Below are 16,259 nucleotides of genomic sequence, written 5' to 3'. Positions count from 1 at the left end.
AAAACAGAGACACTTTTATTCAGATCTTTAGGGGAATATTATAAACAGGGAGCAGGAGGGGCCTGCCAGCTTAAGGTTTAGCTGGTTTAACCTCAGCAAGGAACTGAGTGTACATACAGTTACACCTGTTCTGCTTTATGAGCACAGTAAACTAATCATCTTCCTCATCTTCAAGATGCCTGCTAAAAATGAACCTACAGGCTCTGTTTCACTGGCAGCCTGACAAATGGTTCAGGGAGGACCAAACCTTTATAAAACAAATGATCAAAGAAAGAAACGATTGATAAGTGAAAAGAATGATTTCAGTTATACTGTAGCTACATATGTCAAACTTGTCTGACAGGTGCCCTTATCGGTTTGTGTCTCATTGGAAGTGGAAACAAACACACTTTGAACACTGCTGACGTTAACAGGTGGGTTGACTGCTAATTGAGTTAATAGGCGCCTATGACGAAGTGAAAATGAAGAGGTGAATACTTGTGAGGCGGCAGGACCGTGTTGTGAGGACAGGGGAGGCTGTCAGAGGAGGTGGGGCCGCCGCCTCTCCAGGAAACACCATTTAAATGAATAGTGGGAGTGTGCAGTCGCTGTGGATTTAACACGGGAGAGGCAGAAGCATCACTCCAACCGGGAAACTACAAGTCGTTTTCTCACAGAAAGGTATCCAGCAACGACGGTAAAGCTTGAGCTATGTGTGGTAAGTTTGCTTTTGGTCGAGTTGATTTTTTTTTTAACTTGTTGGAAGGAATCGCGCGTATAACGCACTCAAACTGCCTTAACGCTTGTTCCTGCAGTGCGCAGTGCTTTAATACCGATGTCATGCGTGTAACCTAAGGGACACAAAGTTACCGTGTCACAACACCGGTCTCATGTAGTTATTCCGGTCTTATTGGAGTTTTGGTGGTAATGGAAATATGAATTCTGAAGTGCAGCAGTTGGATAAATGTCTCGGTTTCTTGATCTGTGTGGATTCCTGAAGTTTTTAACACAACTGCTACGTGTCAGTGTTTCTCACTCACTGGCTGTAGACAGCAGGACAGGCGAGTCGTACCAGCTACTGTCAAAGGGTTGACGCGAGTCCAAGCAAGCTATTATCTTGCGTTCATTGCCCACCCGCCTCAAAGTCGGACCATCAACGGATATCTCACCTTTTGACAGCCCCATATGCCGCACTCTCGAACAGGGACGTTTACAGCCGAAAGTAAATCTTTAACAGCACCTCGGCCGCTCCTCGTGTCTTCAAGGAAGAGGCCAAGGCTGTGGGAGTTTACAGCAGCCTGCCTACCTGGCCGCTCCAACACTGCGCGCAATGTGCGTCCGTCAATGGCCAGCTGTGTGCCTGCGGGAGCGGAGCTGCCCGGAACATTCCTACACACACACACACACACACAAACACACAAACACAGACAGGCAGGCATATATGGACAACATACCCAGCAGCCTCATACTGTATACACATTTATTTTAATCTAATATAAAGATGCAGCAGCTTGACTAACTCATGAAATAAAATGAATTTCTGGTTCTGGTTTCTGGTTTCTCCTCCAGCCTGTTGTGAGTTCTTGTCCTTGCTCAGCTTATTAGTGTTGGGTGAAGATTATAGATGATAAAAATAATACAACTTAAAAGTTGGAGTTGACCTCACTGATGTTTATCAACCGGGATGTGGATATTAATGTCATCTATTAGCTGCAGTTTGTTCCTCCATATAGATTAATCCTATATCAAATTCTGATAACATAATACATCAAATGATGCCACTGAGCTCTTTGCAGTTGTGTAAACTCTGCCTGACAATGTTTGAGCATCTCAGAGGATTCACGTCCTGTTTGTCTTTCTCCCTCTCTAAAAGGGATCTTTGCTTACCTGAATTACCGAGTGCCTCGCACCAGAAAGGAGATATTTGAGACGCTGGTGAAGGGACTGCAGAGGCTGGAATACAGAGGGTACGATTCAGCAGGTAAGACACTTGGCGTCACAGCGTTGCCACACACACACACACACACACACACACACACAGCATGCACAAAAGCTTATAGTACTCCTTGGCAGCACCTGCGTGTCATGTCCTTAATAAATAGCAACATTCATAGCATTAAGAACAATTCACCAGAAATGTAATAATTTGGAGTTGAATCACTGTTGGCCCTGAAACACACACACACATGAATTATGTTAAACTGACAGTCAAATTGGTGATGTAAGGGCACGAGCACACCCTCGTCCTTTGAATTGCTTCCTACTACACATGTGATCCTTGACATTTAATGTAAATGCAAATCGTGATTATTAGGCACACTTTTACCACTTCACCTAAAGAAGCTGCAGTGATGTCTGACTGAGAACACCTGGTTGTTTAATAATGTTCACACACACACCCGCACACACACATCCACTAACACTTTGTGTTTATTCATCCTATTTGACCAGGATGAAGCCACACAACTAAGAGGTCCTTTCATGGCTGTTAAACACTGTGTCCTACACACACACACTCACACACACAATAACTAATACCTCAGATACTAACATATTAAATCCCGGGTCACTACTTAGATCATCTCAAATAACCTTTTCATCTGCCCGTTCATGATGAAGTTGACTCTGACCTCTCATCGCTAATATATGGAAGACTTTGAATCTGTGTGCCTTTCTTACTTCACTATAAAAGCATCTATTTCATTCCCCTCCTGTCTGTTTGTAGGTATCGCTGTGGATGGCCCAAACAAGTCCACCACTGACGTCAACAGCAACACCATCTCCTTGATCAAGAAGAAGGGGAAGGTCAAGGCTCTGGATGAGGAGCTATACAGTAGGTTTATGCACATTTGATTCATATTTCTTAGGATCGTTTTTTCATGTAAAACTTAGTTTATAATGTTTGTTGCTCAGTATTTCAATTTACATATATTGTCCTCCATGTATGTTGGTCAGGGTTATTTCAAAATCATAATCTTGCAGGGTTTTTTTTTTTTTACTTCATTTTGAAGAAATGCTCATACAATCAGAAGCTCTATGCCCCGCCTTCATTGAACATTGTGTGCTGCATTTTTCTGTCTTTAAAATTCCCTGCAGTCTGCTCATGTCAGTAAAGGGATCGCTGTTGTGTATTTGCTTGTTCAGAGAAAGACTCACTGGACCTGGACGAGGAGCTGTTCACACACTTTGGCCTCGCTCACACTCGCTGGGCCACGCACGGAGAGCCGAGCGCTGTCAACAGCCACCCTCATCGCTCGGACAAGGATAACGGTAATATGGGCTTTCATGCATGCTCACATATACAGTACAGTATAAAAGGGCATTTAACACCCATGCTCAACCAACTATAGATCAATGCAAAACATACTATAGGAATATTAATGGCTGTTTCAAGGTCTCAGTGAGACACAGTAGCTTAATTTTATGGTCTGTCTTGAATCACTTCATTATCATCCGGTTACAACACCTATGCAGTAACCTATACATCTTGTCAGAGCATTTAAGTCAAATGTTAAGATGCCATAAACCTTTATTTGACCCACGCTCACACGCCCTTTATTCCAACTGAATATACACCCACCTCTTTGTTATTGGAGTGCCGAGTTAGACACATAGGTGTGTCAATAATGTACCTTGGCTTCACACTAAGGTATGCATGCTCATTAAAGTCCAAAGTGTGAGAGTCCATATCACCGAGAAAGAAGAAACTTATATTTGTATTATAATGTGGTGTATTAGTATATTATGGTATAGGCCTATTATTTCTTGGTTATCACATATGATAACTTATCACCTTGCTTGTGTGTAACCCTTTTGGTTGTATATTTGGCTGCTTTCCCTGTCCTGCTCTAACCCGTCATTCAGGTAATACTGTATGCGTGCTATCTTCGTTGCACTGAATCCACTTACATTGTTCCAAATTCTTTGAATAACAACACTCTGCCATACCATGCATTTAACATACCATTGTTAGGATCTATAAAAGTGACAGATGTCATAGCTCTTAGATGTAAACCCATTTAAAGTGTGAATCCAAATGAGTTCAGGAGAGAACACTCGAGTGGTCTTATTACGACTTCACAAAGACTAGTTTTTAGCCCCTTTGTCTAATCTGTTGACTCTCGCTGCCTTTTGTCAGAGTTTGTCGTCATCCACAATGGCATCATCACCAACTACAAAGAGCTGAAGAAGTACCTGGTAAGTCATCATCAGGAATTGAAAGCAAAAGAGGTAGAATCCTGTTCAGTGCCATTCTCAGACCGGCCCTTCAGGCTTGAGCTCGTCTTACTGTCACAGGGCTTCAGTTTCATCCTGCTCAGCGGCAAGCCGTCTGTCATTGTCTCTTTAGCATCGTAACATCCCTCAAAGACTATATAGTGTGACAATGTATGTCACGTCGTTCTGTTTACAGACATGGAAATAGTTGGCTGTATCATTTGTTATGTATATTCAGCTGAGTCAGCCTGTGCACTGCATAGGTAACCACTGCAAGTAAAGGACCTAAAAACAACTAAAAGAAAATCATATTAATGGATTTGCAAGAGTCTTTAACAAATTAATAAGATAAGATCAAAAGAAATCAAAGAAAAGGAAGAAAATGTAATATTAAAAGCTGAAATAAACTTTCAATACCAATGAAGTCTGTTCAAACTACATTACTTCATCGGCCCATGCAACTTAAGTGTGTACTTTAGCAAATGAAATATTGAAGAGCTTTCTTGGTCAGTCAGGGGCATTTTCATTTAATTGAATAGGTAGTTTTTTACAAACAGCGACATGCAGAAAGTTATGGAGATGGACAGCCCTGCTTCTGTTTACAGCACTTAATAAACTCTTTTAATATACGATGGTAACAATTAACAGCATAATTTACTGTCACCAACCTTAAGCACTTGATGGGAAGCAACTAGAATTAAATAGATGGAAGTTGTGAAAAACCGGCTGCAGCTGGACCTTGCATATATCCTCAGTGTGTTTATGTTAATATTAATATAAACTGTATCTCGTACCCTCCTCAGATCACCAAAGGATATGAGTTTGAGTCAGAGACGGACACGGAGGTGATCCCGAAGTTGATCAAATATGTTTACGACAACCGAGAGAGTGACAACATCACCTTCTCCACCCTGGTAGAGAGGGTTATTCAGCAGCTGGTGAGTAGCTCACACACAGCAACACATAGCTCACAACACTGACTACTACCATGCCAACACACCAAAAACACAATGTTTTACACCAGCGCAGGGAGTGTTAGCATGCTAATCTTTGTTTGATGTCAGGAGGTCGCTTCTATTTCTTTCTTCTGCCAGTGTGACTTCAGCTCCTCATTAAGAGATGGAAAATTTTAAAACCAGCTTCCTGGTAACTATGAGTGGTAGCATCATGTAGCTTAGTATCATAAAATATGTCATTGACCAGTCACACACACACAAACACTAATTTGCTTATTCTGCAATGTGTGAAACTGCTTAAATTTCCTGTCCTTAAAAAATCTGTACACCATCATAAAAACAGTCTCTATAGTAACCGCCCTAGCAGCATCACAAGTGACATCATCACTCGTAGAAACAGATTTTTTTTCAGGTGAGATTGAGCAAGCCTCTCTTTTTTCCACTGTGTGACTTTCATGCTTCACACTTCTGGTTGGAGTGGGTTCTCTCTCCTCAGTAGAACAGAGGAGCAGCCATTCTGGATTGTGGAGTAATGGGAACCAGATAGTTAGACCCACTAACAGCCTCACAACCATGACAGCCTCCCCCTGCCTCCCCTCCCTCTCCATGCTTATCCCCCCCGCTTTCAACACCACACACAAACACACTCCCAGCCAGTTCTGCTTCTAACCACCACAGGCAGCATTGCAGCCACTGCTTTCGAAACACAGCTGATGTTATACAATAGAGGTCTTATTTCTCTTAACCCGCCCCTCTACCCCACTGCCTCCCAACACTCACCCACACCCCCACCACAACTGCCAAACCCCACAGGGCCAGAAGAAGAAGACGTTTGTTTGTGTTCAGAAAATGTTTCTCTTGAAGGTTACATACTTTCCAGGAATACACGACAAACTCTACCTTTACATTTTTATATTTTCTACTTCAAAACTGGTGTATTTCAGTCCTTCATCAGGCCAATGTAAACTGAGTGTTTCCTCTGCTTCTCTCTGTCTCAGGAGGGAGCCTTCGCTCTGGTGTTTAAAAGCCGTCACTTCCCTGGAGAGGCTGTGTCCACCAGGTTTGTACGCGCTCACACTCACACACACACACACACACACACACTGCTCTGACATTTCACTTCACATTTCAGTCCAGTATGTGTGCAGTGAGCCAGACTCACTGGAGATGAGTCATCCCTGCTATAACCACTATGAAGCAATCTCAAATATGATTTGAGGAGACTCATTGGATTCAGTCATCGTGGCTTATCTCAGCTAACATCCATTTCATGTGACATGTTATGACTCTGGAACATGCTTTGCTTATGATAATAGGAAACTGTGCGGTTTTTCAAGTGAGTGTGAATGTGTGTTAATTCCCGTCCGCCTGCGTGCGTCAGTCCTATCTGCATCGTAAGACCCAGGCAGAGTAGGGGAGCAGAGCAGAGGTTGAATTCAGGTTTCCCCTCTCCCCCTTGGGCCTCTGGCCTCTGGGCTGCTGGCCCTACACGCCGTCGCTCTCTGTGTCTCATTAACGGAGAGACTAGAGAGTTTCCTGTTTCAGCTCCGGGAAATGCTCCTGCCACAAACACTCCCAGTTAATCAATTCTCATCATTTTATTTCACTTTCTACCTTCCCTGGGTCAGTGAGCAGTCATGGATCAGGGGAAAGGGAGATTGGTGGAGCACAGGAGTGAGAGAAAAGGAGGAGGATATAAGTGGACCATTACTTGTGGTTTTAGCAAACAAGTTTCCTAGCAGTGCCAGTGTTGGCCAGGCTGCTTCTTGGCACACCTTCTGATGAAGTCAGGAAACTCTCATCTGTCTATTGTGTGCTTAGTAGTAGATCAGTATATAGCACATATTGCATTGTCTCCCAGGATGGAGTGATGGAGGACTGTTTGTAATTATCTAGTGATGCTAGTCACCAACCGCCCGTCGTCAAGGATCAAGCTCTGGGCAGGGTTTTACTCTCTTCTCAGCTTCTCTTTACTTTCTCTCTGTTGTTCTTCCATTCTCTTTCTTTACTCCACCCTGTCACTTATTCCTTACTTTTCATGACATCCTTTTCTTCCCGTCTCTCCCTCCCTCAGGGTAAATATCGTATTGGATAGCGACCACATGTTTCTGTTTGCAAGCCTCCCTTTTCAAGCCCCACACCCCTTAAAACAACCAGCGGTCTTACGTCAGCGTAGTCGAGCCCCAGAGAAAGGCTAAGCAGAGAGAAAAGAGGGATCCAGACAGAGAAAGAGAAGAAATAAGGAGAGGCCTTTTGGACACAGTTTCTCAAGAGTTTGTGTCATAAAACTAGCTAGCTCCATCATGAAGAGGTTTTGTACTGTTTGCACTGCGGTCACAAGATGAGTGTATGAAGGTTTCATCTATTTTAAGGTTGGTCTCCTCACACCCTCCTCCCTCACCTGTCATATATACATTTGGCTGCACCATATCTGCCTCGACAGCCAATAGGAGAAGCCCACATGTTATCAGTAACCAATGAGGAAGCAGTGACTCGGTCCAGGAACTGTAAGCAAATCCTAGACGGATGTAAACGAACGGATCAGTTTACCTGTCTAATGTTCAAGATTAGAACATTTTGAAGAGATTTGGAATAAGTGGGAGGATGTTTGAGCCTCTGTCTGCACACGGACAAACTCAGCCTCAGGATTTTGTACAAAAATGAGGTAAAACTAATGTGACAGACTGAATTTGAGGTGGTGCATGGAGGAAAAAATGAATAGATGGAGGAAAAGAGAGGAAAGATCATAAGTAGCGCCAGGGAACTTCTGTTTTGTTTGGATTAATACAGTAGGATAGGATGTCAGGTTACCTCAACATTCATACATTCACAAAGCACCACGTGAGAGTGTGTGTATCTGACATTGTTGTGTGTCTACAAAGCCTAATCCTCTCCTTTTCCCTCCTTGCTTCATTCTTGTCCCGGCAGGAGAGGAAGTCCATTGCTCATTGGTGTGCGAAGTGAGCATGAGCTGTTGACCGAAAACATCCCCATCCAGTACAACAGTGGTGAGCTCTGTTCCCCTCTCTGTCTGCCATTATCCGCTTACACTGCACCCTAAATCTCTGCATAAATGCACGCTCACACACAGACATGCTGTAGGTACACACATTCACAGCAGCATACGCGAAGTTTGGATAAATGAGATTTATACACCTGAGAGAGTATCCATAATTCATTAGCATATTAAATTTGATAGCACATTAAAAATAATCTACTAAAATAATCTTGTTGCTGCTGACGGGGACTTTGACTTCTGAAGCTGCTTGCTTAGACACAACAAAGAAGTATAAAAAATAAATTAAGAAATCAAAAATGGACCAAACTGACCACCCTAATCAAATACTGCACTGTTTCTTCACTGTTCAAGAATTATCTTGCTATGTGGAAAAAAATATGTCAAATATGATCAATTTAAACGTGAGAGCAAATGTGATTTCTTTTCCCTGTTCACTTTGTGTGTTATCACATTTCTTACATGTTCTAAAACCACTTTTAAACACATCTTAAAAGGACAAGAGCCAACCCAACAATGCATTAGTCCATCTCTCAACACTTTCTGACTTCCCCAACCTGTCTGCACCTCTCAGCACCAAGCCAGTTCATTCCTACTGAGGTTGTAAATCTTGAAAATGGGTCTTGAATATATACTTTCATTTCCTAAAACAGCTGGTGGACTGTAGTTTTGAGCAAATTCAAACAGGAGTAAATATTTGTTGAGGACTATATTTGGCCACTGATATGGTGCGCTAGTGAGTATTTACAGCAGCAGGACGGTGCTGACTCAAAATAAACTACAGTGCCCGTGTTTATCGTAATGAAGGAACATGTCACCCAGACTGGTGCGGACAACAATGGGGCTCTGTGGCCCAGACGTTTTTAGCTAAATCAGGCCATGGCTACACAGGTATACTTAGTGGGATACATTCATTGTTGATATTTTCATGGAATTTTTCTTTTCATGGGTTATAAGTAAATGTGCTATCGGTTAAAACGGTGTCTGATACAGCAAGATATGCAGAACGTAGCCTTACAGTAGCCTTGAAACATATATCATAAAGGGAGCATTTTCTCTCTTTACTTTCTCCCTGGAATACTATAATATTCCTCTAACTATTGTATTGTAACAAATCCACATTGACTCAATCAAAGTGATGCTCTTGGCTAACTGTAGAAATAAAACAAGATGTTTTGTGGTGCTGTTATTTATTATGTAATAATTCTGTTAAAAAACTTTCTTAGAAAACCGTTTGTGTTGCCAGGGATTTTGGGATTCAGTTTTAGAGGCTAGTGGTCCTTTGGAAATTGATTTGGATACTTCCTGCAAGGAATGTGGTTCTTACAGAGTTCCCAGCCATAGAGACAGAGTTTAAGATAGAGTTTCTCTTGTAGTCTTTCAGATACTATTGTTTCAATGAAAGAATCTGACATTATGAGTATTTATTGTTAGCTACAAGCTGCTTGTTTTGTTGTTGCTTCTTCGTCTCTACTGTGTGTTGGACTGTGTATCCACTGTTTTATCTGTTACATAAAATTGATGGTTCTTAATGGCTGAAGGGAGACCAGTCCAAAGTCCAAAGCAGAGTGAAGTAGTTTGGGGGTAGGAGGGAACCAAGCAGGTTGTGTTGTTTTAATGGTTGAAAAAAATATTTTCAATTTTCTTTGGCCCTCTCTTTTTATAACATTTTATATAGTAACTAATATTGCTATAATCCCACCTCTTCTTTTTAAGTGCTTTGTTGTTTAAACAAACAAAAACCTCTGAAATCTTTAGTATTTCCTGTAAAATTTGATTTTAAAGCCAAATTTCCCGCCATGAGCAATGACATCAAGACTGTGTCAGACAGAAATGTAAACTGATCATTAATTCAGCAAAAGAAAACAAATCTGAATACAAATAACATTCACTGAATATTGCCACCAGGTAGTAGCCAGTCACATCAGTTTCATGTCATTTGTTTACATCTAGCAACATGGATGTTCATTCATGATCACAATCTGTTATAGATATAGATATAACCTTGTGGTAACTGCTGTTATCAGTTGAATGTTCCACTTCAAACGTTGTCTGATCTCATCATAAAATCACAATTTCACGACATGACAAACCCATTTCCACAGCTGTGACCTGACTACATCTGGAAGTGGAGGGGAAGAATTCAAGCCATCAGCACATCTTGATTGTTTTACTCACTCAAAGTCACTGTGCGACCTCTGACCCTTGACCTCTGACTTCTGACCCTGTAGCTCACTTCAAGGAGGGAATCCAGGAGAAGAACAGCCATAACCGTCCCGCCTGCTCCAACGGCATCAACTCGGTGGGAGATGGCAGGACTGTGGAGTATTACTTTGCCTCTGACGCCAGGTGAGATACCACTTGTCTGTGTGCTCTGCGCTGAATGCAATATGGGACCTTATCATTGAATTCTTATTTGCCATTTCATTAATGTCACCAACTTCTCCTGTCTCTCTCTGCCATATCTATCAAGTATGAGCAGAAATAATCTAAAGAGAACGTTTAGTGCCCTTTGTAAACATCAGTTCACCACATGTATCCATCTGATCTCTACCCGCAGTGCCATCATTGAGCACACCAACAAGGTATTGTACATGGAGGATGATGACGTCGCCGTGGTGACTGGCGGGAAACTCTCCATCCACAGGATGAACCGGCAGGCTGGTGAGGACCCAGTGAGGGCAATCCAGACCCTACAGATGGAGCTGCAACAGATCATGAAAGGTCAGAAACATATAAGAGACCAGAGGTTTTAAAGAACACCAACAACACAGCTGTTAACAAATCCTACTGAATACATTGAGAACATACTGTGTGCATGTAGTGCTACCAATCAAGTCTGGTTTGTAGACTTATACCAGCTCGCCCTCTGCTGGCTGAAAGTGAAAACATAATACAGTTGTCAGTTTTTCAGCCTCATCAGCGCTGACCAGATGCATTATTGACCAGATGATCTGATGTACATATATGCTCCTCCCATTGCAGGTAACTTCGATGCCTTCATGCAGAAGGAGATCTTTGAGCAGCCTGAATCAGTAGTCAACACTATGAGAGGACGGATTTGTTTCGACTCCAACACAGGTGACCAGTCTTCTTACAACCTGCAAGGTTTAAGGATATGAGGGCCACCTGGACAGGTCCCTGATCCCTTGACTCAATCAATGAATATTAACAGGGACCAATTCAGGCTATGCACACAGGATCTGCTGTTTGTTTGTGTGTCCTTCTTCCTCTTATTATTATTATTCTTATTTAAATGCCCTCTCTAGTACTAATATACTAGTACTAACCTGCCTCAAGTAAATCTGTTTAAAATGTGTGCAGTGGCTATTAATGATGACTATCATGTTCTCCCATAAAGAACTGAAACATGCAGTGAATCAACAACATACTGATTTAACTAATGCGACTCTATTCTTCTATTTCCTCAGTGGTTCTCGGTGGGCTGAAGGACCACCTGAAAGATATCAAACGGTGCAGGCGGCTAATCATGATTGGCTGTGGCACTAGCTTCCACGCTGCAGTGGCTGTGAGTAGAGCTATTAATGAGACGTCTAATTTCCCCCCAGGGATCAATGAAGTATTTCTGATTCTGATTCTGATTCTGAGATAAGCATAACGATGATCATTTTGTGGGATAAACAGCTATGATTAGTAAAAGTAAAGTTCGAAACGTGAAATTACTGTTTGTACGGTGGTGATGATGATGATGATGATGATGATGATGGTGAAACTGCTGCTTTTGTTTTCCCTAATTTTTTCAGACCAGACAGATCCTCGAGGAGCTGACGGAGCTGCCTGTCATGGTGGAGCTGGCAAGCGACTTCCTGGACCGCAACACGCCTGTTTTCAGAGACGACGTTTGCTTCTTCATCAGCCAGTCAGGTGAAGACACCACTCGAAAACATCAAAGACCCATCCTTACAGTCACTCTGAGCTCATATTTTTGTCTTCTGCGGCCACTGGTTTAGTTTTGTTGGATTTGTTCATTTCTCATTTGAGACAACTCATTAAAGAGAAACTTGCTTCACAGTCAGGTCCTATGTGAAACCTGTTCATAATATCGTCATCTTTTTATTTTTTTTCCTCCAACAGTGGCCTTATTGTGCTGTAATTCTGCATTGTAAGCATATCTTTTCATTCCCTCTTCTCCCTCAGGAGAGACAGCAGACACCTTGATGGCATTACGCTACTGCAAGGACCATGGCGCTCTGACAGTTGGTATAACCAACACTGTGGGCAGCTCCATTTGCAGAGAAACAGACTGTGGAGTCCACATCAATGCTGGGCCTGAGATAGGAGTGGCTAGCACCAAGGTATAGTTTATACTGTACATCCCATAGGTTTACAAAGTCTGGCAACAGCAATATGCAAAATAAACAAGTTTTTCATACTAAATATAAGTTGTACAGCAGTATTCACTAAATGAATCTCTTTAAATGCTGCATGATAGCACAGAACTGTGTTATTTGCTAGATTGGCTCTTCTTGCCACACTGTTCAGCACAACTCAGGTTTGTATGAGTGTTTCTTGTGTATGTGATCCAGGCCTACACCAGTCAGTTCCTGGCCCTCACCATGTTTGGCCTGATGATGAGTGAGGACAAGATCTCCCTACAGAAGAGAAGACTGGAGATCATCAATGGCTTCAGGGTGCTGCCCGGTGAGTGTGACAAACACCAGTAAAACACAAAGCCTTTGTGGTCTCAACATGAACACACAGCATCTTTAGACGGACAGATTACCAACCGTGTTCAACCACCGCTGACAAATCAAGCTAACTAAAATCTTTTGTATAAAAAATGTGCACTCATATCCTGACTGTTACTTACAATAATACCTCCATCTCCACATTCTACTCTCCTAGAGCTGATAAAGAAGGTGTTGGCTCTGGATGAGAAGATCAAGGCCATCGCGAATGAACTGTATCAGCAGAGGTCTCTTCTGGTCATGGGCCGAGGTTTCAACTACGCCACCTGCCTAGAGGGGGCGCTGGTGAGTTGAGAATGACACAGTAGTCTGTCAAAAAAGGCTCCTGTAAAAATAACATAAAATATGAAGACAAAGTAGAAACATTCGATGAAATTTTGTTGTAAAGTTGTAATGTCTGCTGTGCTGTATGTTATTATCCAGGATGATTTACTGAGCTAGTTTTGTTCTTATTATTCTGATTCAGAAAATCAAGGAGATCACTTACATGCACTCAGAGGGCATCCTGGCCGGGGAGCTGAAGCACGGTCCTCTGGCACTCATAGACAAAGACATGCCAGTCATCATGATCATCATGAGAGACGCCTGCTACACTAAGTGCCAGAATGCTCTGCAGCAAGTCACTGCCAGATCGGTAAGTCCTGGAGTAACACATCCTACTGTAATAGACCTGCAGGCACTGAAACACACACCTGGACACATGCACTTTCACACAAATGTTACACAATGAATTGACTGACTGACTAATGTTGATGTTCTTGCTTGTGACTCTCTCTGCATCAGGGCCGGCCCATCATCCTTTGTTGCCAGGACGACCCTGAGGTGACTAAGAATGCCTACCAGACCATTGAGCTGCCACACACTGTCGACTGTCTGCAGGGCATCCTCAGCGTCATCCCCCTGCAGCTCCTGTCCTTCCACTTGGCCGTCCTAAGAGGATATGACGTAAGTAGTCCAAAACCTCAAGGAGATGTGTGAGACTTTGTGCCTGCTAATTTCTTTACTGATCTGAGCCCCAGAAGTAATACAAACAGGTAAATATGGGGTCATTGTCTGCCTATGTAATCTTATCAGGACACAATCTTGAGATATTGTGGCTCATAACTTAATTAATTTCTAAATACTGCAAATGTCATTTGTTACATTTTATTAAACACAATATCACTACTTGATTGACTGTGATGGACATTAATTTAATTATTCATCATGTGATTTTGAAAAGGTCAGTGAATACTGTCACATATCAATATCAAATATGAAAGTTATAACAATATTAATGTTGTCTATATCCAAACCTTATTAGGAATATGAGATAAAATGCACATATATTCTAAAACATCTCAATTTGCTATTCAAATGCTTTCCGTTGAATCTTTTTGCACATGTCTGAAGTTCAGATATATGAAGTGTTCCTAGCTACCAGTTTTTAATTTCAAAATTATTATGAATATCAACGTTTAGTTTCAACATTTCAATGGAATTTGATTAGCATGCAGCACAAGACTCTGGGAGTCTATTTATTGCCTGCAGTTAATAAATTATTAACATACTGTACAGTGGTTGAAGAGACCAGCTTACCAAGCTGCCCTTGCTAAAGCCTCATGTGTATCTGGAAGTGTATGTGGGCCGTGTGTTTCACTTTGAAATGTTTGAAAGACTTGCATTTACATGCTATTATTCTCGTGTTTTCACCGTTGCCTTAAAAGACATCTCACCAATTTGGACAATTTTTCTTATCATAAGGACAGTACCTGGTCTGTGACTCAGACATCAATGTGTACATTGTGGTTTTTCTTTTTACAACTTTGTGAGAGCTGCTCCTGTCTCTGTAGCACCCGTTCTTAGCTTGTTAATGTGTGTTTGTTTTAGCGTAAAAGGGACGCGTATGTTTCTTAGTTAACATAAAGCAAATGTACTTTATGTGACACAGCACTTAAACCGAAATACATATGGCACATCTCTACCAGTGTCTACCACCCACCCTAAGATGACGTGGTGTCCATGACGTGTTAAAATATGTACAGTACAGCCACAGTCCTGATCACAGTTAATTTGCTCTAACAAACTGCTTTCTCTTTTTGCAGGTTGACTTTCCCAGAAACTTGGCCAAGTCTGTGACTGTGGAATAACAACAGTTCACAAAGCACAGGAGAGGAGAAAGGAGACTCATAGATTTACAATGCAATTGTGCAATTGAACGTTCAGTATGTTTGTGTGTGCTTGTGTGTGTGTGTGTGTGTGTGTGTGTGTCTGTGAGTGAGTGGCATGGTTTGGGGGGGGGGGGGGGGGCTGTGTATGTGTGTGAGCACAGATGAGGGTGTGAGAGAGAGTGAGAGAAAGTGACAGATGAATTGGGGAGGGATATGGTACAATTACTTTTTTTTTTTCAAAAAAAGAGAAATGTGAAGTCCAAATCAATACACTGCTGAGGAAGTGCCAGTGCCATTGAGGCCTCGCGGAACGATCTATGAAAACAACATTCACACATCCAAAGCAACATGCTGTGCCTTTTGTCTTATCTCGAGTTGAGCCAAAAACACATACAACAGGCTTAGCAGAAAAGCATTGATATGGTATATTGAAGTGTTTACAGTTGTGCAATATGGGGACCAAATGTGCATTATTTATGTACACAATCATGAATGAGGTGATTCCTGTTTTATGAATTTCTTATTTCTTAGGGCTTCTTACTTCTCTTTGCATAATGGGATATGTAGGAATTAAACTAAACGTCTTCTCTCAGTTCTCTGAAATATGAAAATCTCAATTTCTTTATATTTCTTTGCACATTCATGCCATCACTGTGCTTGGTGGACCATTAACCTATAACTACAATATTTTTAGCAGACGCGACCAGAAAGAAGTTCCTCAATCTTTCACACAATTACTTGATTTTTTTTTTTATATGTTTCTGCTCCATTTTATTGTTATTTCATTTTAATTTAAAATATATTGTATGTCTATTCTGAATTGCATTTTCCAAAGTCACTTCATGGTAGAATATGAACCATTTTTTCCAGACTTTCTTTATACTTATTCTTGTCATAGGGTGAAGCATTTCCATAGACATACATAATAATTATTTAAAGAGCACTCATGCAGCAAAAATGATATCTGTACCGTGACTTTCTATAATACTTTTTTTTCGGTCAGCATTTGTATGGGTTTACAATAATGATTATATTTTGTATTTATCTGATTTTTATTCTATAGGGGCTTGAGAGAGGGTGTGATTTATATCTTTAACTATGATTGTATTTTATACTGTACTTATACTGTTTTATAGACATAAACAGGCACTATCAATCAATAAATAGATGAAGTATTCTATTCAAAGTGTGCAGTTGCTTTTCCTTATTTCTCCTTACCTGCATGTATTTGTAT

At 41.5% G+C, this 16,259-nt stretch overlaps 1 protein-coding gene across 1 annotated transcript; it reads left to right on the top strand.

The window, feature by feature from the left end:
• The first annotated feature begins 608 nt into the window (after positions 1–608).
• On the top strand, positions 609–15,125 carry gfpt2 (glutamine-fructose-6-phosphate transaminase 2). The gene is made up of 19 exons (XM_070913102.1): positions 609–697; positions 1,853–1,960; positions 2,705–2,812; positions 3,124–3,249; positions 4,118–4,176; positions 4,998–5,132; positions 6,149–6,210; positions 8,079–8,158; positions 10,398–10,515; positions 10,727–10,890; positions 11,152–11,247; positions 11,598–11,695; positions 11,931–12,051; positions 12,325–12,482; positions 12,714–12,828; positions 13,033–13,160; positions 13,342–13,509; positions 13,659–13,820; positions 14,960–15,125. Exons 1-19 carry the CDS (start codon positions 691–693, stop codon positions 15,002–15,004), a joined length of 2,058 nt encoding a protein of 685 aa, XP_070769203.1. The 5' UTR covers positions 609–690; the 3' UTR covers positions 15,005–15,125.
• The last annotated feature ends 1,134 nt before the right edge of the window (positions 15,126–16,259 follow it).

Source organism: Enoplosus armatus, chromosome 10, assembly GCF_043641665.1.
Source record: "Enoplosus armatus isolate fEnoArm2 chromosome 10, fEnoArm2.hap1, whole genome shotgun sequence".
Taxonomy (NCBI): domain Eukaryota; kingdom Metazoa; phylum Chordata; class Actinopteri; order Centrarchiformes; family Enoplosidae; genus Enoplosus; species Enoplosus armatus.
The sequence above is the reverse complement of the archived record's forward strand: the minus strand, read 5'-3'. Positions and strand labels throughout refer to the sequence as shown.

Excerpts from the sequence above, each read along its gene's own strand:
- gfpt2 (XM_070913102.1), top strand. Across the intron at positions 4,177-4,997 it reads AAGAGCTGAAGAAGTACCTG|ATCACCAAAGGATATGAGTT; the intron begins GTAAGTCATCAT and ends TACCCTCCTCAG. Across the intron at positions 11,696-11,930 it reads GCTTCCACGCTGCAGTGGCT|ACCAGACAGATCCTCGAGGA; the intron begins GTGAGTAGAGCT and ends TAATTTTTTCAG.